The sequence below is a fragment of the Protobothrops mucrosquamatus genome, unplaced genomic scaffold, assembly GCF_001527695.2.
Source record: "Protobothrops mucrosquamatus isolate PMUCROS unplaced genomic scaffold, P.Mucros_1.0 scaffold_120, whole genome shotgun sequence".
Lineage (NCBI taxonomy): Eukaryota > Metazoa > Chordata > Lepidosauria > Squamata > Viperidae > Protobothrops > Protobothrops mucrosquamatus.
The window spans coordinates 100,131-124,562 of NW_015386196.1; the positions used below are offsets into that span (position 1 = coordinate 100,131).

The following is a 24,432-nucleotide window of genomic DNA, read 5'->3' on the forward strand; positions in this document are numbered from 1 at the left end:
GGGGGGGGGAGGCTGTTGGAACTCCAAATGCTTGCTATGCCTCTGATTCTACATTTTTGTGCAAGTGAAAAAACAAATCAGGATCTTTAAGTTTCCTATCAGTCACAGTTAAATAATGTAAGCAAGCCAGGATCAGAAGCCAGCCTTAATGAAGCTTTGAAACTGGCTTATTTTTGAAAATGTATTCCAAAGCAATAGGAAAAGGGCTCCTTATTAAGCCTTGGTTTAGAATGAAATTAGAAACTGGTCTCTGGGACAAAACTAAAGGAAAGAAGTATTTTCAAGTGCCTATGCATTATATGTGACCTTAGTACAAAGCTGACTTCTATTTAATGCCTAACGTTTAGAATACACCTCTAGGTGTTCTTAAATTTAAATTCATTTTCCCTCTCAATTTATGTCATTCTGAACTCTTAATCTGAAGCTATGAATCACAGTGTCTATAGTTTTTCAAGCCTTTCTTTATTCTTTTACTACTAGAGGGCTGCCCATTGCAGGGGTATATATGCCACTTGATTTCAGGGACAATTTCACAGTTGCATCACATTCCAATTTACTCACCTGATGAGGCACAAGCCCAAGAGAGGTGGGAGGTTCATTCATTCTGTCATCACTACTGCTTGCAACTGCATAGCCTCTAACGAAAAGGGGGAGGAGAGAAAGAGACTGTAACTTTCTGAACAGAAGAGCTTGGCATTCATTGTGTTTTGACTGAGTAACACTTGGAATAAATCCAAATCAACATCATTTGACTGATCTTCAGAAGGGCAATGTTTCCAAGAAAAAAACTGGTGCAATAAAATAAAATTCTAAAGTATTACTTCCTTTACCACAATGATGGCTTACCCTTCTGGATGTTGCAAAATGGATACCATTAATTCAACAGCAAGTGCTCCTGCTATCATGGCTAATCCTGGTCGACTGACCGTACATTGTTGATCCAATGTCCGATCCCTGGTAGACTGCAAAGGAACAGGACAGGTCATTTCTTTTTCTCTATGCCTTTTCTTAAAATACAGAAAAGCGATTTACAGTTCTCTTTCCAATTACCTGTTAATAATTCCATTAATAAAGGAGAATATTTGTAGCTCAGGGTTGACATGAGGGGTCCTTATTGCTCTCTGAGCTTGTTTTCTTGCAGATGTTTCATTACCCAAACTAGGTAACATCATCAGACTGATGATGTTACCTAGATTGGATAATGAAATGTCTGCAAGAAAACAAGCAAGCTCAGACAGCACCAAGGACCCATAATAATTCTATTCCCTACTCTTAAATGCTGGCATCTCTTTGCCTTTCAGGAAAAAAAGGGTACTGATACCAAAAATCAGAATCTACTCCTCTTCCTTCTTCTGATAGCACTGGGAAAGGGGGTCCTCCACTTTATAGAGATTTAAGGAATCAACAGTATTCTACAGAAGAGTTGGAATTGCTAAAAGGCTTTCATACCCTTTCTTTCTTTAGGGATATGCAGCTAATTTAGAAGACCTTTCTTATGTTATTATGGTGGCATTAAGGAAGTAATGGCAGGGATGACTTTTTTAAAGTCACCTCTGAACCATATCAGTAGAAGTCTTCCTGTAGTGGAAAACAACCAGATTTTTCCTCACTATTATACTGATACAGAGAAGGAGAAAAAAATTCAACAAATAAAACAATCCTATCAATTTGTTTAAGATCTACTTACATCTCCTGGTGCAACTACATCATTGCAGAAGTAGCAACCAAGTTTATAGCCAGGAATATTTGAAAAAAGTGATGATCCCAAAAGATCGACTGAGCCTGAAGAATTATTGCATGGAGACTCTCCAGTTTCATGATTCTTTGGTTTCTTTAGCCCATGTCTCATCACGACAAATGTGTCAAATCCCAAAGCAGCGTTGATGACCAGCTAGGCAAATATTGAAAAACAAAGAAAGTGATGCTCAAATTAAGCATATACAGTAAGTAAGCAAAATGTTAAAAAATAAAAATGAGCAGCCAGGATTGCATAAGTAAAGCTTATCTCTCAAGTCAGATAGCCTCTTTGTCATGTGTTCGCCAAATCTACTTCGGAGGATTCTCTGATCTATTCGTGTAGTTTTGAAGAGAAGGCATAATATGGGGAAAAGACAAGTATCACTAGGCTAGGAAAATTAGTACTATTTTAGTATATATAATGTAGTTAAAATATTTTCATCCCAGAATTCCCTGGTCAATATGCTGACTGAAGAATTTGTGAGTTGAATCTCTACATCGTCAAGTTGCCAAGATTGAGAAACACTGTTCTGTAAACTTAGTGAAAATGTTTTCAAAAACTCATTGCAAACCCACCCCCCCTCCTGTTTTAGCACTGCCTGTGGGGAAATGTACATGCAATACCTTTCTCTTGCTGGCTGAGATCACAGCAGGAAGCCATCGACTTTCCCTGGTGTCCATTAGCAAAAAGATGACATCATGACCATCAATCAGCTTTTCCAGCTGAGCCACATCCTTTTCAGCTTGCTGCATGGTTGTTTCAGAAAAATTCACAGGGTGACCCGGCATTGGGATGCTCATGTTAAAACCTTCAGCCTTCTGAAAGGAACACAACAAAGGAGGATACATAGACTCGTCTCAAGGCAAGCGAAAGGCTTTTGAAGGCCAAGACAAAATTATGCAGCACCCTCAAAACTCTTTCCATCCCACTTTTTTTTTTTAATATTAAGACAGAATAATTATTGTATATAATTGAGAAAATAAATAGTACCTCAACCACATTTAGAATCATTGTTCAGTTTGAATCATGCTCACTTCAATCTTAAGCAGCTGTTCTAATTACAGAAAACACTCCGTTAGCAGACTAAGGCATTGGTTAAGTAGACTGTATAGACGGAAACAGAAGTCACTTTTTGGAAAAAGAAACAGAAACAACACTTGAGATGGAAAAGCTGAATTGTAACTGTTCCTTGAGCTGCACACCTGCCTTATGAAGAGATAATGCACAATTGACCGTTCCTTGCCAAAACAAATAAACCTCTCACAATGTAAACATTCCCACTTACTTTAAAGGCTTTAGTTCTTCCAGCCCGTTATTAATCTGCCCAGATACTGCTAGCCTAGGATATAATCTCCATTATAAGGGCATCACCTTTTTATGTTGTATAACAGGAATTATAGCATTAGGAAAAGTGTGTTAATGTTGGATTGTGCAGAAAATAAGCATGCTAGTACAACAAGTCAGTCAGTCTGTCTGTCTGTCTGTCTGTCTGTCTGTCTCTCTCTCCCTCTTTCCCTCCCTCCCTCCCCCTCTACAGCCATTTTGAATGGTCTGCAAGGCAGTTCCATCATCCAGCATATACCTACTACAGCACCTAAAATGAATTCACATTCATCTGCCTTCCCCATAAACTTATATGGAGAATCTCTCACTTCCTGCAAGTAACACTGAAAAAGTACTGAATCAAAGAAAAGATATCTCTACTTAATAATTGCTGATCAAGTTTTTATTTCTCTCTTTCAAAAAGAAAACACAGAAGGATGATTTCACATACTGATACAGAAAAGGGTACTGTTCCCTGCCAACCCCGAAAGCTTGAAACAATAGTTAATATTGCTTTTTTCTGGATTCAACTTAGAGGCCAAGAAAGAAAAATATAGCTATAGAAAATATATATTTTGCCTGCTTATTGATAGATATAATTCATTTTTTTTGTTTTTAGCCAAAGTAGACTAGTGGCAAAAAATACGGTGAAAATTTGATGTTCCTGAAAAATCATATTTTAAAAAGGCATGTGTAAACAGCACTTCTAATTATTTTCTTGATATGAACTGCATATGCAAATGTAACATGGCATATTATCTCAGAAATTAAAATATTTTAATGTTGTGATGTTAAAATAGACAGCATGCTAAAGAGAAAGATGACACAAATTGAAACACAGCCCAGAATTGTTGAAGAACACATGAAATATGCAGTAAGAAAGCAAGGCCTGGAGCTTACTGGCCAACAGATGGCAGAAGAAAAAAGTTTCCAAATTCAGTGGCAGTAGCAAGAAATGATGTCATGCTTTCATTAAGCCAAGATGTTTACACCCAACTGGCATATGTGGAAGATGCTCATTGTAAAGGAATTCTGAAACCCAAACTCTGCACGGTACTCTCACTATATGTCACCAAAGCATTCAATGTTTCATGTTTCTATTTCTATGTTTTCTCCTTTTCTGTTTTCACAAGTTCACCTTCCTATTGTAACTCCTGCCTCTCAACTTAATTCTTTCCTAAAGTTTCCTCCTGCATGGAAGAGATAAGGACTTCTCCTTGCAGGAAATCCCTTGCATTCATACTTCCTGTATAGCAGTGGTTCTCAACCTTTTTAATGCCGCGACCCCCAACCGGTCGTAAGTCGAGGACTAAACCGGTCGTAAGTCGAGGACTACCCAACCGGTCGTAAGTCAAGGACTTTCCCTGCCTGGGAGCGCCGCGCATGCGTGGTTCCGCCCCCTGCGCCGGCCAAGGCATAGCTGGCAAGCGGCAGAGACGGAGCAGGCCGACCACCAGCTGGCCCAGCTCAAGGGAGGTAAGGCACCCGCCGGAAAAGGGAAAAAAAAATGGCGGACAGCCTTGCTTGGCGACCCCCGTGAAATGGTCGATCGACCCCAAATGGGGTCGCGACCCATAGGTTGAGAACCACTGCTGTATAGCAACTTTAAGACCTGTGGATTTCAACTCCAGCATGGCTGGCTGGGGAATTCTGGCAGTTGAAGTCCCCAGGACTTAAAGTTGCCAAAATTAGATACTCTTCATGTACAGCATGCATCAGCTTTCTTCAAAATTAGTCACATTTTACTCTACACCAGACATGTCAAACTCGCGACGTCATGTGACGCTGCACGACATATCGGAGCTTTTTTCCCACTGCCGGCAATGGGGTGGGCAGGGTTTCCTGGTGATGCATCTGGCCCGCGGGCCGGCAATTTGACATCCCTGCTCTACACATTTTAATTACAAGATCTATGCCATGAACTGTACTAATGAATTGAGCAGCATCTAGCTCATGAAGCATTCAAACCAAATCATTATCAATCTACGTATAGCTGTCATAAGTGGAAAAAGGTAATAATTTACATTATATTACTTAAATAAATTAATTACATGAAGAAAATTAAGATTATTGAGGAGTTAATACAAATAAAATGGAAAGAATGGTATAAAGTCATCTTTTTGCCATTTTCATCTTCCTCCCCCATTACGGAATAACCAATTTCCCAAAAGTCTTTTAGGATATTTCAGACACACCATGTTTGCTAGCAAAAATACTGATGTTCAACTAATTTTTTACAAGCAATCCTTGCAAGATTGCAGCTTAGTTCTGCACAGCTGCTATTGCCGTTCCCTACTATATTATTTTTCCATTTTTGTTTTTAAACTTTATTTCATTTTATTTTTTATCAGATGCACATATCTATCATTTTATTGGATTGTGTTAATTCTTACTTGGTCTCAGACATTATATAAAGAACACTATTGTTCTTCTTTTTTTTATTATCATCATTATTCTTTCATGTTTAATTTGTCTCACCCTTGAGCAAAAAGGTTAACAGCTGATTTATGACCAGTTCTAAAATAAATCTGTTTCTCCCCCCCCCTTTTTTTGTTTTGGGTTTGCAAGATGCAACTTTGAATGCTTCTCTTTACTGTAAAAAATCTGTCAATCATTAAAGCACAGCAATTATTTCTGGTGGTTTAGTTCTTTTTTGAAGAACAAACATAAGAATAATCTTTGGCTTTGATTCAAGCACAAATGAGATTTGATCATTAAATCATATTCATTTACTCACCACTCCAGGAAATATTTTTTGAAGTCTCTCTGCTGCTGCAACTGCTTTGGACTTCCCACCCTCAAGGCAATCCTCAAATTCATAGAGTGGTTGACGCACAGGGTTTGAATAAGAGATCTTTGCATTGTCCACAAATGTAATCTTCCTGACTCCCCATCCCTGAAGGAAAAGGTACCCAACGCAATTAATTATTTAAATACTGAAAAACTTGTAACTTACTCATAAATACTGGCTATTCCCAGGACTGAGAATCAGAGTTAAGAGACAAGGACATCAGCTGTGAAGGAGAATATGCTGTCATGCTGCCTTCCTCACTTAAGAAAAGATTCAACTCCTTGAATATTATATGCTACTAAAGAGCATTTGAAACACAATTGGCCAAATTACTCATAATTCCATTCTTCATCTATTTGGGCTATTGGTATCAGCATTGTTTGTACCCTCATGGACTAAAGACTTCTCGGGTAGTATCTCTTCTAATGGCTTGACAACAGACAAGATAAAACAATGAGTGTATGAACCAAAGAATATATAAAAGGAGACCAGATGGGTTTCAGGGCATTTCTTTCAATTGTTTGGCAACTCTGAAGGGAATTTAGCCTCATATTGTCAAAATCAATATGCTAACAAAATAACACAGAATTAAGTATGTCTTTTTATGCTGGTCATTAACCAACACAACACTGTAACATTCAATGATAAAATTACAGACATCTGTTGTGATAGAAGCCCAACCTAATATAGTATGTGAAAAATTTAGATTACTTAAATTTTAAAATCCTGCTGCCAGTGTCAGTAAGATTACAGGTAATCCTCGACTTTGAACCATTCGTTTAGTGACCATCTGAAGTTACAACGGCACTGAAAAATGTGACTTATGACCATTTTTCACACTTAACAACCATTGCACCATCCCCACAGTGAAGTGATAAAAATTCAGATGTTCGGCAACTGGCATGCATTTATGACAGTTGCAGTGCCCTGGGCTCATATAAATCACCTTTTGCAAACTTCTGACAAGCAAAGTCAATAGGGAAGCCAGAATCACTTAACAACCATATTAATAACTTAGCAACTGCAGTGATTCACTTAAGTGTGACAAGAAAGGTTATAAAATGGAGCATAACTCACTTAACAAAGGAAATTTTGGGCTCAATTGTGATCATAAGTTGAAGACTATCTATATCATGCTATATAATATCATGCTAAATTGTAACACCAACATCATTAAGACTGTAAGATTTAAGATTCTGAAAACACAAGTGAGAATGGCACACCATAGAAGTTAATAAAGGAAACTGCAGAATACTAAAAATAATTAATTGCTAACTCTGTCTCGTGATATTGTAACTATAAGAACTATAATATTGTGGTGCAAAATAAAGTAGTAGAATGGCAATAACAAATATACATGTATACAACACAAGTGTGTTGTATAGCAGAGGTCCCCAACCTATGGGCCACGGCCCACTACCGGACCGTGGCCTCTTGGCCAGCGGGCCACGGAAATGGCTGGCTGATGGGTGCACGTCTGCGCGCGCATTCCCCGCCACTCATGCTAGCGCCCGTAGCTGTTTGTTCCGGGGGGTGTGCATGGCCCATTTGCACATGCGCGAGCGGGGCTGCTAGTGCCATTTGCATGCCCGTGTGCGCACCAATTTGGAACCTGCTCTCCTTCCCTCTGGGTCACAAGCCTGGAAAGGTTGGAGACCTCTGTTATATAGTATTTCTCTTATTCTGATGCTTTATTTAAGATTCATAACTTAGTACACTACAAAACAGCAGCAAATAGATACAAATTTTCCTCTAAATTAAGGAAATATTAAAAACAGTAGAGTTCCTTCCAAACTGAGAAATATTAGGAACAGCATCCCAAATTGTTCTTGTGATGTTTCTTTACATGGTGACCACTGCGAGGATTGTACTTGCTAAGCACTCCTAAGGAAAGGAGATGCAGACTGTTGAAGAATAATTTTAAAATTGACTGAATTAGCAATGATTCAAGATAATAGACTAAACAGCTTTGTAAGAGACTGGAAGCCATTTGTGAATTTTCTACATGTTAAATACAATAACAGACGGTTAACATAGGGATTAGAAGACTAGTATAATATTTAAACTAATCTGTTGACTGTTTTCTTTTTCTTTTATTCTTTATATATATTAGATGCTGGGTTGATTCGATTATTAGATAGAGACATCCTCATCTGAAATATTTATATAATATATTTTTCTTGTTAAATAAGGATGAAAAAGTTTATAAATATTTACAGACCCATTACATAAGGGGAGGAGAATTTATCAGGGTTTTTTTATTTTTCTTTTCAGCATCCAGCCAGAGTGGATTTTTTATATGTTTAATTTTGGATGTTTGGAGTATTTTTTTTCCTTTTATATACACATTTCTTTCTTTCTTTTTGTTATCGTTTGTTACAGTTGGATGTATGTTTTTTCTGTTTTGTTTTTTTGTTCTGTATTTTATTCTTATTGATAAAACATAATAAATACATACATGAGAAATATTAAAAACAACAGAGTATCTTCAGTACTTGCCATCAAAGTTCTGGCTACAGTGCAACCAAGTGTACCAGCTCCGAGAAGAAGACACTTTGCGGATACAACTTTCTCCAGATCAAGAGTAGGTACTAATCGCCAGCACATCAATTTAAGGTTAAGATCCACAGATGACTCTGCTAGCCTGAACACAATTTTTTTTTAAAATGTTATATTAAATGAAAGAGTTTTATTTCATCTCCAAATAAAAAAAAATGAATGCATAATTTACTTTCTGTAATACTCCTGGCTATATAATATTCATACTGGTATTCAGGGTCCCCAAGCAAGTACTTCATCTTAAAAGTGAAAATTTAAAGTATAAGAGCCATGTACTAATCCAAAGATTTACTCAAAGGAAAAGTATCAATTATGGAATCCACAGTTACTAATTCCACTACATTTTTAAAGGCTCATAGCAAAATATTAACATTATACCAATGCTCTATAATGAAATTAGCAATCAAATTCATAGTCAGCTAGATTTTTTAGGCAGCTATATACATGAAAGTATATGCATTATCACATTAGATTATTTTTGCCCCAATGTAAAGACTTTTTCTACAGCACTGCCATAACAAAAACAAGAGAAATGAGCGTATTTTTAAAAAACTAGTGTTTTTAAATAAGACTACAGGTATCTAACATGACATCTGCATTTTTTATTCACATTTCACCTAGCTTTATTTCTCAGCAAGACTTAACACTCTAAACATATGACTGGGGAAAATGCTCCAAGACAAAAGGAAATTATGAAACAAATTTCTATTTAACAATATGATGTATCCATACTTCTAATAATGCATCATATACTTTAGACTACAAACTAATGTTATTAAGAGTTATAATGATAGATTACCTTTTGGGGTCCATACATTCACTTAAGTTCACCATTCTTGGGCCCATACATCCCTTTGAATTTTTTTCCCATCCAACAGCTTTGGGGCAATCTGCTTAAAAAAACAAGAGGAATTGTGTTTAAAAGCATCCATTTTCTAAGAGGTGGGAAAAAACAACCCGATCCTACATAACTACAAGCTGTTGATAACACAAACATGACTTATGCAAGTTATTACTGAAATTGTCCTCAATGTTCCATCAATCAATCTTATCCAAAGAAGTTTGTTCAGTTGGATAACTTTGCCACAGTGGGCGAGGCAATTGCGTTCAGTGGGCTGGGTTATGATACAGGTAAGTTTTCAACTTACAAGTACCCATTTAGCAGCCATTCATGTTTACCATGGCATTGAAAAAAATGATTTACAACCAGTCCTCGCACTTACGACTGTCACAGTTTCCCCACAGTTATGCGATCAAAATTAAGGTGCTTGGCAACAAGCATGTATTTACAACCATTGTAGCGTCCTCAGGGTCATGTCATCAACATTTGCAACCTCCCAGCCAGCTTCTGACAAGCAAAGGCAATGGGAGAAGTTGGATTCGCTTAAGAACAGTGGAACTCACTTAACTGCAGGGAGTCGCTTAACAACGATGGCAAAAAAAGACTGTAAAATCAAGCATAACTCATTTAACAACTGCCTTGCTTAGAAACGGAAATTTTGGTCCCAGTTGTTGTTATACCTGTAAGCTGTATGCTGTAGACAAAGTGTTTGCTTTTTTAAAAAAAAGTTTGTTTTAAGGAATTCTATGCAAAATGGCATAAAAACTGTCAATCTGCATCAGCTGCGTCACTGAAACTGAATGGTGTCACTAGAAAGGGTTCCAGGCATTAAACAAAAGCCACGTATTGCCCTGTCCAAGTCTAAAATGACTTGAAGCATCACTGAAAACAACTACAATTAAGATTTTAATGAAAACATCCCAGTTAATAAAAGAATTTTGGTATTTTTGGTATTCAGAGCAGAATGATTTTATAACTGAAGACTTCATTATGCACCTTTTCCCTAAATTTGAAATCGTCAGTTGTGTATCTTTCATCATGCAGCTCTCTCCAACAGGTAGTCCTCGAGTTACGACCACAATTGAGCCTAAAATTTATGTTGCTAAGTAAAACATTTGTTAAGTGAGTTTTGCCCCAATGTATGATTTTTCTTGCCATAGTTAAATAAATCATTGCATTTGTTCAATTAGTAGCCTGGTTGTCATGTGAATCTGGCTTCCCCATTGACTCTGCTTGTCAGAAGGTCGCAAAAGCTGATCACATGACCCCGGGACACGGCAGCCGTCATAAATATGAACCAGCTGCAAAGCATCTGAATTTTGATCATGTGACCATGGGGAGGCTGTGAAAAATGGTTATATGTCACATTTTTCAGTGCCATTGTAACTTTGAACGGTCACTAAATGAACTGTTGTAAGTCAAGGACTACTTATATTAGTACACTTCTTTTTAAAAAACAAATGTTTATTAGGTGAAGGAAATCTTTATCATTAAAACTTAATTGGCTTTTGCTCCTTACTGGGGGATCAAAGTCAAATAATTAAAAATATGACATCATCCAACCATTTTATTCTCAGTGAGTTCCACTTCACTAGCCATTTAAGATAAAAGCAACAGGCTAGCAACCATGAATTCTAGTCCTGCCTTAGGCACTGCTGCATGACCTTGGGCCAATCATTCTCTCTCTCAGCCCTAGGAAGAAGGAAGGGCAAGCTATTTAGGAAAATATTGACAAGAAAACTGCTGAGATTTGACCAGGCAGTCACAAGAAGTCATCTCTGACTTGAAGGCACGAACACACACTATACACACACCCTATAAAAGGTTTATAACCTTATAACATATCCAATATTGACGCATTAGGACAACACCAAAAGAAGAAAAATTTACACAGAAAATTTAATGTAGAAAAATGGAAAGCCTACTCAAATAAAGAGGCTGACCAACAAAAGAATAAGAAAAAAGCCATTTTGGAAGAGGTAATCCTGTATGTCACTATCAGCCACATCTTCAAAGTTATTCTCAAAGATTTTATATGATAATCACAGAGGATGGGTAAATTCACATCAAAGGACAGACTAATTTAGACCTAGGATCTTTGAATTTTAAATGTAATAATTAACATCTTATCTTGGTAATAAAAAAGATTATATATTGATAACATAATTATGACTTAATTATGTTCTTGAAGCAGACTCAGAGCTAACTAATGAGTTCAGACGGAAGTGAATAAATAGTACATTGTCTTTTTTGGGGACAAAGCAGCATAACGAAAAATGTAGCTATTAAATCAAACAGAATTACGAATTTGAAGCTAGAAATGTTTTAGTAATTAAGCACATTGTCAATTGTTGCATTACTGATCATGACTTGTGACGTAAATAATAGAAGTAGAAGCAACTTGCAGGAACAGAGAAAACTCAATATTGACATAAGAACAAATGGATCTTTTCTAAAGATATTTTACTAAGACTTAACAGACATAGCAGGCCCGTTTACCGAAACAGAAGCACTTTGTTTTTTCTCTCTTCGGAAATGATCAAATAACCACTCCCCCACCACACTCCACAAAAAGCAACAAAATCCATCATAAACACTTATCTTTCAGAAGGGTTACCTGAACTGCTTGTCAGCTGTGGAAGCTTTACTTCAAAAAGTATGCTGTGGGAAATGTCTCTGGCTCCCTGCATCGTCCTGTCTCGGAAGCAGAGCACTTCCACAGACTGAAGAATGCCTCCCCTGTCAGGAATAAAAATTCTGTAAAAGTAGCGGCTCCAGTACCTCAGGAAAATTACGAGCAATCCTCTTAATGTGATATATCAGAACTTTCCAAAAGGATTATATTTCAATAGTTACACAGCTTAACATTTGAAACTCATTTGCTAGCTCAAAGTTATTAAGTGTTATCTGAAAAAAAAGCAAACACTAGACCAGGGGTCCCCAACCCCCAGTGCGTGGATCGGCACTGGTCCGCAGCATGCCAGCAAGCAGGCCGTACAAACAAGCAAAGCGCCATCCTCGGGATGCAGGCAATATTCAAAACCACACCCCCTCTGGTCCGCGGAAAAATCTTTCTCCATGGCACATCGGTGCCCAAAAGGTTGGAGACCTCTGCACTAGACAACAAGAATTTTGCTTCCTGCACACTTTTGGGTGTATCTTATAGATTTCTGGCTGCTAATCATGAAAAGAATCTGAATTTAATCTACCGCATGCCGTTTTATAGAAATCTTTTGTTCTTACATAATGATAATATGTACCCTTCGGGACTTGTTGGCTATGCTGCATTCACAAAAGAAACATATGAAAACATGGAACTGTTGTTAAAGCACATCCAGTACACCATGTACAACTGAAACATCTGTGGACATCTAAAAATAGTTGCTCTGCTGCTTGAAAGGAGCTCGGATATACCAAGTACTGTTGTTACATATATGAATGGGATAGCCATGCAGGAGAGTCATGTTATATTAAAAAGAAATGGCCACTCTGAAGAATTTGGTTCCAGGGTAGAAAAGCAGGGCACTTGAGCCACGTTGACCCAACAAAGATATTTTTTGCCTCCATTACACACAAACATCAGACTAACAAACAATTTGTGAAAGCAGTGACCAAGGAAGGTGAAGGTTTTCATCATTCATATATTTCCAAGAATCACTGATGCCATGATTAAGGAAGGCATTTTTGTTGGTCCACAGATCAGCTATGTAATCAGTGACAAGAGGTTTAAAGATGTACTATTGGGCCAGATAAAATGGTCTGAAAAATATTTAAGGATGTCACTGAGAATTTTCTTGGCAACTACAAAGTACCAAACTATATTCAGTTGGTTGACAAACTTCTTTCAGCATACAAGACCATGAAGTGCAACATTTCACAGATTTATATTCTGCATTCACATTTGGATTTCTTTCCCAAAAAATTTAGTTCCGGTCAGTAACAAACATGGTGAAAGGTTTCACCAGGACATCGCCATAGTGGAAAAACTGTATCAGGGCAACTGGAAGCCATCAATGCTGGCTGACTATTGTTGGACACTGCAGTGATATAGATTAGATGCTGCTTGCAAATGAAAATTAGCAACAAAATACATTTAGCCCTCTTGAACTCATTCACGGTATTGGAAATGTGATTAAATGCATTACAACAAATAAAAAGTAGGATCATATTTCTTAAGATTCCTACGTGATACAGGTTATTCTGAAATTATATTTGTGTTCAGTTTGAAGGGGTCTCTCATAATCACCAAAAGTTTTTCAGGAAGCAAAAACAAAAAATTATTGTCCAGTGAAATAGGACTGTTATCTTACAATCTATTCATTGTGCAAGAATTTTTTGAACAGCAGATACCTAGAGACTGACATGCAAACATCTGAGAAAAATTCTTCTTTAAATGATAAATGCCTAGCATAAGGCAGAGTTTCTGATGGTAACTAAGGTTCTTATTTAAATTCTCCCGAGGCTTTGCCCGATTTAGATCAGTCATTAAGGCAAACCAGAACATGAGCTAGGGATTTTGTAGAATTGTTCAGTATTGGCTCTCATTTACAGATCCTAGAGGGGTCTATCTATAAGTACTTTGGGAAAAAAAACCCAAAGATTTTTTTTCCAAAGGACATTTAATACTTGGCTTACAGGAATGCCACCTTTTGTGTAACCGTTTTTTTAAAAAATATTTGAAATTTTTGATTATTATTATTATTCATATGATTTCAATGCATATTTCTGGACTTCGCTGTTTCCCATCCAGAGTCCTTTAGGATTTGAGTAAGCTGTAATATTTATACTGTGACAGATGCTACCTAATCTTATAGTGAAAAATAAGTTCTACCAAATTCAGTGAGACTAACTTCACAGTATGTGTTTAGGATTGCAGCCATGGAAAAACCATGTTCAAAGGCATCACCTAATAATAAATACCATCTGTGCGCTGCAAGGATCAACATATTTCTCAGTGGCCATCCTGGATATTGGGTGAAATTACAGGGGTCATAAACACCAAATGTGACCTGCAAAGAAAAAAAACCCCATATTAGACTATTTTATGTTAACACTGATAGGAGTTCAAAAGTTGCCAATTTTACGTGTGGGTAGATAAACTGGACTAGAAGACCCAAATTAAATGAATAGAACAATGTTTCACATATTACACAGTAACCACATTATACATTTCCAAGCAAGCAAATTAACTCTAATTAATAATCCAGAGAATGACACAAATTCCACTTTTGTTATTTGTAATTAATTTCTATTTGTGAAACTGGTCTGGGAAAATACTAAGTGATGTGGCCATATCATCCATTCATGCTTTTCTGCATTTTCTAAAACCCTTCCAATCACCTTCAGGCAGTATATTGGTGATTGGATTAGTTTTACCCTTAAGTCAGAGCTAAGCCTAAATCCCCAAAACAATAAATTCAGAATTCAGAGAAGTCTTTATTTTCAAAATCATAACTTCTTACAAGTTCCTTTTTCAGATATCCAGCTAATTTTACTCTTTTTCCTCTATCCCATTATTAAGAATTGAATGCTCTAGAAATTATGAAAATGAGAATTTCAGGGCTCTGTATACTGCTCATCGGTATATTTTTACCTTCTCCCGTTGATCAGGAAAAAAGTCATCCCAGTTCCTAAGTAGGGATACGTGGACTGAATCTTCATGGTATTTAATTAAAAAATAAGGCAGGGCTGTAAGACCTTCTTTCTGGCAAAGTTGATCGTATGAAATCTGGAGGGCCTCACTCTAAAAAAAAAGACAGAGACTATCAATTCAGTTTCCTTCATACTAAAATATTGCTGTATATGTCCACTTACAGTAAATAAATAGAATCAAAAACTGTGTTCTTCTTTAAAAGAACTCCAAGAGGCTAAAAATCAATTTAACCTAGAGGTTAACTGAAAAGGGGTAACTAATCAGCAAAAAAAAATTGCAAAAGAAAATAACACTCATTACAGCTCAGAATAAACAAACAAAAGCCAACGCAAGGCATTTTTAAAAATTATTAAGGTGAAAATGTTTGGATGGCAAGAAGCAGTTGGCTACGTCAAGACCACCAACTCCTCTGGCGGGCTTCTTAACATCAATTATCAGAGCTGGGCTGGGGAAACAGGCCTTAAAGCTACAGATTAAGTTAAGGCAAATGAAGCAGCATTGCAGCGGCTCACAACATTCATTTTTTCACATGTTGCCAAAGTCCAGACCCCAGGAGAGCGTTTTCCAATCTGCCAAACCTAATTAGCAAACTGGTAGCAATATTTTGCATCTTAGAAGATGCATGTAGAACAGGGGTTCTCAACCTTGGCAACTTTAAGACTTGTGGACTTCAACTCCCAGAATTCCTCAGCCAGCAAAGCTGGCTGAGGAATTCTGGGAGTTGAAGTCCACAAGTCTTAAAGTTGCCAAGGTTGAGAACCCCTGATGTAGAAGATGGTTTCCAGGACTATGGTGACTAAAGAGAGTGGCTTGAAGGACAGAGGGAAGACCTACTACCAAAGCAACAATTGGGTAAACAATGCTTAAGAGCAGGCCAAGAAAGTAGGTTAGGAAAACACCTCAGGCAGTTCCCCTCCTCTTAATTCTCATGAAGATAAATAAGTGAAGCAGGGAAGCATATTCACATTTGCAAAATTGGTTACTACTAACAGTTCTGCATGGTGTCTGTGTTTCTCATTCGGGCCTATCTTATACAGCTAACAAGTACTGAGAAAATAGTGAATAGAGTTTAACTATCCCATTTGTCTAGAAGCAGATACAAACAAGAAGCTTGTGAGCTGCTCACCTGGAACTGAGGGTGCTCCAATTTTAGAAAAGCCCTTGGAAGCAGGCTATAAAGCAGACCCACCTGCCTCTGCCCAATGCAGGTTCCCAGCATTTAGTTACAGGGCAAGAAGCAGCCCATTTTCCTCACTTCCATCTTTTCTATTTTGAAAGGAGGGAGCCGATATCTTTGGAGTCAAGGAGAGCTCCAATTCTGTGGCCCCTGATGTGAAACATATAGCCTGAAGCCTAGAGCGAGCCCAAAAATAAACAGAACTCACAGCATTCACTAAGCCCAGAAGCAGAGCAAAGCAATATAATCAAAATAAAATATGTATACCAGGGGTAGTCAACCTTGGCTCTTTTATGACTCGTGGACTTCAACACCCAGAATTCCTGAGCCAGCTAAGCTGTCTCAGGAATTCTGGGAATTGAAGTCCACGAGTCATAAAAGAGCCAAGGTTGACTACCCCTGATGTATACAATAGGATTTTTTTTTTCAAAACAGGCTAAAAGATTTTTTTGCCATCTCATCTCCCTGATGCCAACCATCTACATTCTTCCCAATCCCTGTTCAATTTTTATCATACACAAGCTGCATTTGCAGCCTAGGATGACATTAGTGAATTTTGGAAGGTTTTTAACATTTATTTGATTTAAGACTCAGATGAGGTGCCATCCACTACTATCTTTACCCTATAAAGACTCCCAGCCCCTTGAGAAAGGGCAACCAGGTGTTTTTTTAAGTGGGAGTGGGGAATTTGAGAATGAGAAAATAACTCTTTCTTCTAGAGCCCCCTCCCCACACAAAATGGATGAAAGAAAATCAGCCCTGCCTTGTGTAGTAAGGTCAGGTCAGCAATTGGCCTCCTCGGCGCTTAAGAAGGTCCAGAGACCAATCTGCAGTCCCAACTATTAATCACCAATTATATTATCTAATGTATACTGTACTTTACTCCAGATTTTGAATTGCCACCTGAAATCAGTTGCTGCTTGTAACATTAAGTAATGTTAACCTTTTCAAAGAAAATAAATTCTGCAGAACTGTTGTATTAGATATGAGTTATAAAATCCTCGCAAATGGTCAAATGCGTCATTCTTCATATTTACAAGCTTTGTGAGAGACAATCCTATTTTCATACTGGAAATGATATTTAGTAATTTTGTACAGTTAGGATTCAATAAAAAAGAACTGTCCCATGGGTACAGGCTTATCCTTCTCTAAAATGTCAGCAGCTCTTGAGACACCATATAATGGGCTGCCAACATCAAAAACAGGGAAGAGGAAAAATCTTCTTTACAGCTCAAGAGTTTACCTGATCACTCAAACTTAGCCTATGTCCAGCTATTGCTTTCTAATTTTATGTAATTTTAGATACTATCACATTTATAGCTTAGACATAGATTCCTTTTGGCTCTTACATACAGCTTTTGGTCAGGTTGTTTTATGAATGAATTTTAATTTTATATCAAATGTTATTTATTAAGGTAGATATATAGGGACTTACAAACGGACATACTTCTTTCTACAGATCTAAGACTATGATAAACTGAATGATTGTTTTCTTTATGGGTCAGTTGCTCCTAATTCAAGGGGACTTTGATTAGGGTAACAGTGGCATTCTGAGCTATTAAGAATTTTGCAAATCTCAACTGTACTGAATTTAGGGACAGAAACCCATTTTACATCTTTACATATCAGCAACAGAGCAAAAACAGAGAACATGAAAAACAAATAGCAATAAAATTTCACAAGACACTGTGATAAAAAAGAAAATATTATGTCTACAACCCCCAATGGGGACAAAGACCACAATTTCTGTTAAACATTTCTTCCAGGAAAAAACAACAACCAAATAACAGTTCACTGAAGTGGAAGAAAAGTGTCTGCATAGCAAATTATGTTAGGATACAATCTCATAATAGAGATATATGTCTCCTAAAAAAGCCTTTTGGGAGGATCCATTTTCTCAGCCTTGTCAGTCACTGAGATAATGAAGAGAGTTTCCAAAACTGACTCCCCATTTCAGAGGTTGATATAAAAATCTATACAACATTATTTACCACTCTTGTGCTTAGTAATGACATAAATTATTTTATGTTCTATGTTATGAAAAGTACTGTGTGTACTAGACTATTGTATCTGTGTAATGTTTTTAATTACCTGAGCTGGAGAGAACTTTGTATTCAGAGGCACTGGTTGTTTAACCAAAGGGATACCTTCTGGGACATACAATGCAGGATAACAAAACCAGTAATAGAAACGGTATCTCTTTAGATCCTAAGGGAGAAATTATATAAATACTTCAGAACTTGGTATTAACCTGGAAAGAATAATTTGATCTAATTCTTGCACTTTGAATAAAAGGAAAATAAGACTTCTTTCAGCATCAGAAATGACGCCCAGCTTCTTAACCATCATCCTGAATATGTCCAAATACTTCAGCAGAATCTCAAGGGACTGGTTCAAATTCCAGGCTTTTTATGGAATTCTCAACTTTGCATATCTTCTCCACCATCTCCTTAAAATGTTCACATGGCTTATCAGATAGCCATGTGAACATTTTTCTCTATCTGCAGAACTGGGTTGTCATTTATCACATGCTTTTAATCTTTAGAATGGTATGTCTTGTTAGTAAGACAATTTTTATTCTACATCTATACACCACCCATCATATGCACATTTTTTTTGTTAGGCAAGCATACTTCTTTCCCTTGCTCCCCGTTTACAAAATACTATCAAAGACAACAGTGTGGAAAAATAGTTCTCACTTATCAACCATTCATTAAGCAGGTGTTCAAAGTTACAATGCACTTTTACAGCTCATTTACGATTTTCACAGCATCCCTTAGTCACGTGATCGCTATTACAGTCAGTACACAGTGTCCTGTACCAGACCTGTGGGTTTTTTTATTTCTCCCGTCCCCCTTGCAAACAGATTGAAGAAAGAGATATTTCAAGAGAGTTTTCTCTTCTACACATTGAAAACAATGTGATTGTATTGAGAGACACAAAGGGAGACTGACTACAAAAATCACTTGTTTTTTTTCTGTCCCCCACCTTTGCAGAGATTGGACTGAAAGGGATTTCAAGAAAGTAAGCTGTTTGCACAGTTGTGGTGTGATCACATTGCTTCTGATGTGTACGAGATAGAAAATAGGCACTCAAGCATTCCAAAGGGCAGACGAGTGGCTAAGAGGCAAATAAAAGCCAAAGGTGTGAAACTGACTAGTCCTGCTTATTTCCAGGTGGAAAGCACAGTCCTAGTTATGAGATTCCCCACTTACTAACCGCTTTATTTAGCAGCAGTGTTGCTTGTCCCAATTAGGATTGTTAAGTAAGGACTACCTGTAAATCTATTTTCCAGTAGATTGGACTTTGTGGTTGGTAGATGCATGACCCAATTAAATGGGATTCTGGGATAAAAATATTAGTATAACTATGGAGCATTTGGTGTCTTTTTTGTACAATTTAACTTACTGCAAATGTTAAGAGAAGAAATTTGTTCAATAAAACAGGATTTTTAATGGCATTCCCCGATGTTATTGCATCCCATATCTATGGGGGAGAAAAAAAAGAGAATCATCCAGGATAGTAGTACTATTTTCATGGCTGCTGCACAATTAAAATATGCTACATATTTCATAGATTTATGTCAACAAAATTTAATTTGGCTTATTCTTCATTGTAAACAAGTATAATTATAAAATGGCAAATAATGAATAAACACAAAGATTCCACTGATTTCACTATTATCAAATCACAGTAAGCATCTAATTTACACAATAATTTCTATAAAGGAGGACAAGTTCAACAACAAACATATTTTGTACACAGAAGGCCCCCAGATTAAATTTTACCTGAACACTTGGAAAGCTTCCTGGAAATAGCAAATAAATGACTGGTCTCATTTACAGTAATATTCATGCACAACATCTAGGTCAATGCTGCAGCTGAGAAGCTCAAAACTGAGCAGCATCTAATGAGTTAATGGAATTTTGGACCTGAGCATTTCAAAATTCAGAGCTCAGTCTAGGACAGGGGTGTCAAACTCAATTTCATTGAGAGCCGCATCAGCATTGCGGTTGCCCTTGGGGGGCTGGGTGGGTGTGGCTAGGGTGGGTGCAGCCTACTGGATGGGCGTGGATGGAGTGAGTGTGGCCTAGTGGGTGGGCATGGCCAGCTCTACATCGTTCGCATCAAGGGTGCCTGTGAGGGCCTGGGTAGGAGTGGGACAGATCTGAGGGTCTCTGGCAGAAGGGAGTGGGACCGGGGCAAGCGCCAAGGCATGGCCCATTTCTTCATTCCTCACAAAGGGTGACACCTCCTCAGCATGCACCCAGGGGGTGGGTCCGACACAGCAGGGGCTGGTTCCTCGCTGTTTCTAGATGGCCTTGTGGAGCTAAGACTGAATGAGTTTCAGCATAGATGGCCACCACAAAATTGTACATTGGCTCCCGGCCGGCCTGGGCCAGGGCCAAGGCAGCGGCGGCCATTCCCTCTCTGTTTCCAGGATGGCTTCGCGGGCCACATGAAACCACTTCACGGGCCGCATCCGGCCCCCGGGCCTTGTGTTTGACATGTCTGGTCTAGGAGCCTATTCGCAAATGAACTTCTATAGCATTTTGTCTTCTATGATATATTGCTGAAATGCCAGCCATAACCAAGAAAACTAAGGTTGAAGTCTGCTGAGTTCTGTACTTCAGCTGGATCTAAAAGCCTATAGTCCTCATCCATGACTTGTTTTTTTTTTAAAAAAAAAACAAAAACAAAATTTAAGAAATATGGCAAGCAAGCAAGATAAGCCAAACTGGAGGTTCGTAATGTTGAGATTTTTCATCTTGTCCTCCTCACCTTATTTGTTGATTATTTATTCATTTACAAAATTGTAATTGTTTAGTTTCAGTGTTATATGGAATTCTAAAGTTCCACAAGGAATTAAGGGGGGGGCGGTATTTCATCCAAACAGAACTTATTTTTTCATTAGAGCTTTACCTCGTGACTGGGGAGGGGGAGTTCCAGGAATTGGGGGGGGGGTTAGTTTACAAATTCTACAGCCTGAAAAAAAGTTCAATAAACCCTGGAACACCTGTTTGTTGTTTGATCTGCAATAAGATACGACCTTCCAAATAATATATTATTAGACAATTTTATGCTGAAATATAAGCACTCCTTTCCTGAAATGAGATCAAAGTCTGAAATACAATGCCCGTGAATTTGAGGGCTACATTTTATTCAATTCAATAGAATTGTATTATTCATACAACAACTATAGGTTATTCATAATGTTTGGCCCATGCATTGTTTTTCATTCATGCTTCAGGTTTGGAGAACTCATTTCCATTTTACCTTACCTCAGTTGCTGCTTGGTCAAGGAGAAGCTTTTTGTCACAGGATTTGAATGATTCCAATGTATTGGTGTTATATAACATTCCAATAGCAGGGCAACAATGTGCTGGTGTTGGGCCATTCCTGGGGGGAAAAGAAACAATCTTAAAATGTATATGGCATTTACATTTTAACAAATCAAAATCATTAGTAGTTAGCACATACTTTATCAACAATTTAAAAGTAAGAATAAAAGGAAAAATGGTTATGTAAGTCAGGCCATGTATACTGTATAATATATAATCTCAACATCAGTTTCAACAGCTGACAGACACTGGATTGATGGAAAGTGTAACAAGGAAATCAATTAGGTCCCTGAACAGAATAACATGCATAGTCTTGACCACTATTTTCTGTTTTGTAGAACCATTACTTCACCCCAAAGAGGAAAATAGGCCCGTGAGTCTTTTGCAAATAAACAACAAAGATTTTCTCTGTGCAATGGGGTTTTAGCCTCTAAAACTCCACATTTCTATAAGAAGAAAGCACGGGTTCAGACAAGCCTGCGTACCTGACACTTGAATGACCATGTTATGCTAAAAGTTACAATATCTTGTAACAGAAATATTGTTCTTCAAACTCCATATTTACTCTTTTATTCTGCTTACCAAATCCTTATCTCTCCTTCACATAAGCTTTATATTTCTCCTACATTTCTGTTATTCATTTAAATACCCCTTTCTCGAGTAAGTGGCAGCATCTGAATGCCAAAGTAGAGTTGGGCCTAGCTGGATTGAGAGAACCATGGAATTCCAGGGCTTTGGAAGAATTGGGAAGTTGAAGTTGAAAGGCATCTGGAAGAAGGCAATGGCCAACATCTCATGCTCCTGCCAAAAAACTGCTGATAACCCAAGTCAAGCTTTCATGAGGTTTATATTTTTCCTTCTGGATCTGTCTCGTTTTTTAACCACAAGACTTTTTAACTTTCAACCTTTAGGCTTCTTTTGAGGATTGCTCCTTCATTCTCTTTTTTCCTAGTTCTTGAAGTCTCCATTTTCCTTAGTGTTATCAAACTGGCCTTCAGAACCTATTGTACACTATTGATTTATTCCCCAAGTAGTTAAAAATATACAGAGACTTATCCCCACCTCAAAATCGAAAACAAATTGTTATAAGATATTCATGAGCTGCTGTATAGCAAAGTGAAAGCTTTAGAGAAATTGCATGTTCAATATCTCATTAATTGGCATCACTCCAAACCCAGGCTAACATATCTGCACCATTGACAGTTCTTGTATCTGACTCTATCAACTCATGGAATAGAAACAACCATCACAATGATTATGCCAAGTAGAAATCCTATTTGTCCAGAACAGTAAGTGAAGACTGATTCTTGGTTCATTTAAACATAGCTCAGTCATTTAGTGTGTGTATTGTGTATATTCATTTCTATACCTCTTCACTAGCATAAAGTAGACATTTGTACTGGCATCCTGAAACATTGCCCTTGCAGTAGTCATGATTCTAATATACAAATCTAGATTTATAGCCAAATGATTACAATGCTAATAATCAGCCTCTGTATCCTAATAACTATTTCAAGATTAAAGTTAAAGGATTTATTACTTACATATCAAAAGCACTAAATTCAAGGGTTAAACGTGCTGGCATTCCAGGAGGATCTCCTAACAGAGGGAGGAAAAAATAAATAAACAGGTTATTAAAACAGTGACAATTATAAAACCCAGGACATCTCTATATAATATAATGTTCTATGAAGCAGATTTATCGTAATCTGTCATATTCTTGGTTGATGATTGAAGAGCCCAGATGTTCTTTCCCCATGTGGTAATTTCATAACTGTTTCTCCATTTCATAACAGGAAGCATACTACAAAGGACAATGTGAGAAACATGGCCATCTTATTCTGTTTGCACAAAGAACTTTTCCTCCATTTATTTCCGCCCCACATACACATGAAAACACAGCCACATAACAGAGGACAACAGAGGAGTTGGGAAGCCTTTTCTCTTAACCCCTCTTTTGGGGGATGGGAGAAGCGTAAAGTTTTAGTTGTTTGGCATCCTTATACATCTTATGAAGGGCAATGGCAAACAGCAAATTTCAGAAAGAAAATTTATCTTTAACATTAACCTTCTTGAGCAATCTAGCTCTTCAGCTTGGACAGAACTGATTATGACAGAGTATTCATATGACCTACTTCATAATATTCATGCTGCAACACTTAACAATCCTGAAAGAGGTGTTCCTACAGATACCGACTAACTGAATCATGATCTATATGTACTTAAATAAATTACTTGGGAGTGTTGAAACGGGTACCTTTCTATTAATTCTCTGTGTTCTTTAATTTCTGGCATTTTATGTAAGGATAGCCCTTCAGACTGTCATGGAAATAGTGTCCCAGCTACATCTGGCAAGTAGCAACCGTCTCATCCCCGACCAGTAGTACCCACTCAGGTGAATGTCGGATGAACAGATCTTTAAGCAAATGCAGAAGCTGCTATGCAGGGAAGGCGCAGATATCCCCGGCCAGTATTCAGTATAGTGGACACTGATGAAGGGTTAATATGTGGTAAGAAAACCCAGCCAGGCTTGTTTACTTAGATATCAAGTCTCTCTGAGTTCACGGGGATTTGGAACGACATGCCAGCGTTAGGCTGAACCTAACCTGAACTGTCCCGGTTCACACAGCAGGACGCGTTACTAGAACGACAAGCCCCCTCCAAGAAGGAAAAGTGTTTACGGTCTACTTGCCATTATAGTAATAGCCTCTGATCGGTTTCGGAGACTCGTCCAGTTTGTATTCATTGAGTTTTTTCTGAGTGAGCTCATGCCAGAAACCTGCGTCCAGCGCGCTACTGAACGGAACAAACTGCAGATTGGGATGCCCACCCTCCGCGGGGTGTCGCGATTCACCACCGACGCCGGCCATGATTTGACATCGGTAGCTATCAGCTGAAAGCCGGGGCCAGGCTGCCTCCGAGTTTTCCCGGAAACGGCCGGTTATCCCTCCCCAACTCCGCCCGGGAAGAAAAAGTATCCCGAGAGGTGCGCGTCGGCGCCAGCAGCA

The 24,432-nt window shown here is 37.9% G+C and overlaps 1 protein-coding gene across 1 annotated transcript in view; it reads right to left on the minus strand.

Annotated features, from left to right (window-relative positions):
* Positions 1–24,432, minus strand: part of ATG7 (autophagy related 7) — a 99,464-nt gene extending 75,032 nt beyond the window's left edge. The window contains exons 1-15 of the mRNA XM_029284301.1: positions 24,117–24,432; positions 22,969–23,023; positions 21,365–21,482; positions 19,491–19,568; positions 18,174–18,290; positions 14,846–14,995; positions 14,173–14,261; positions 11,870–11,991; positions 9,211–9,304; positions 8,352–8,496; positions 5,799–5,957; positions 2,362–2,556; positions 1,688–1,891; positions 847–962; positions 562–637 (exon numbers count right to left, since the gene is read on the minus strand). Coding sequence (XP_029140134.1) covers positions 562–637; positions 847–962; positions 1,688–1,891; positions 2,362–2,556; positions 5,799–5,957; positions 8,352–8,496; positions 9,211–9,304; positions 11,870–11,991; positions 14,173–14,261; positions 14,846–14,995; positions 18,174–18,290; positions 19,491–19,568; positions 21,365–21,482; positions 22,969–23,023; positions 24,117–24,294 — 1,896 coding nt within the window. The 5' untranslated portion in view covers positions 24,295–24,432. The remainder of the gene's footprint in view (positions 1–561; positions 638–846; positions 963–1,687; positions 1,892–2,361; positions 2,557–5,798; positions 5,958–8,351; positions 8,497–9,210; positions 9,305–11,869; positions 11,992–14,172; positions 14,262–14,845; positions 14,996–18,173; positions 18,291–19,490; positions 19,569–21,364; positions 21,483–22,968; positions 23,024–24,116) is intronic.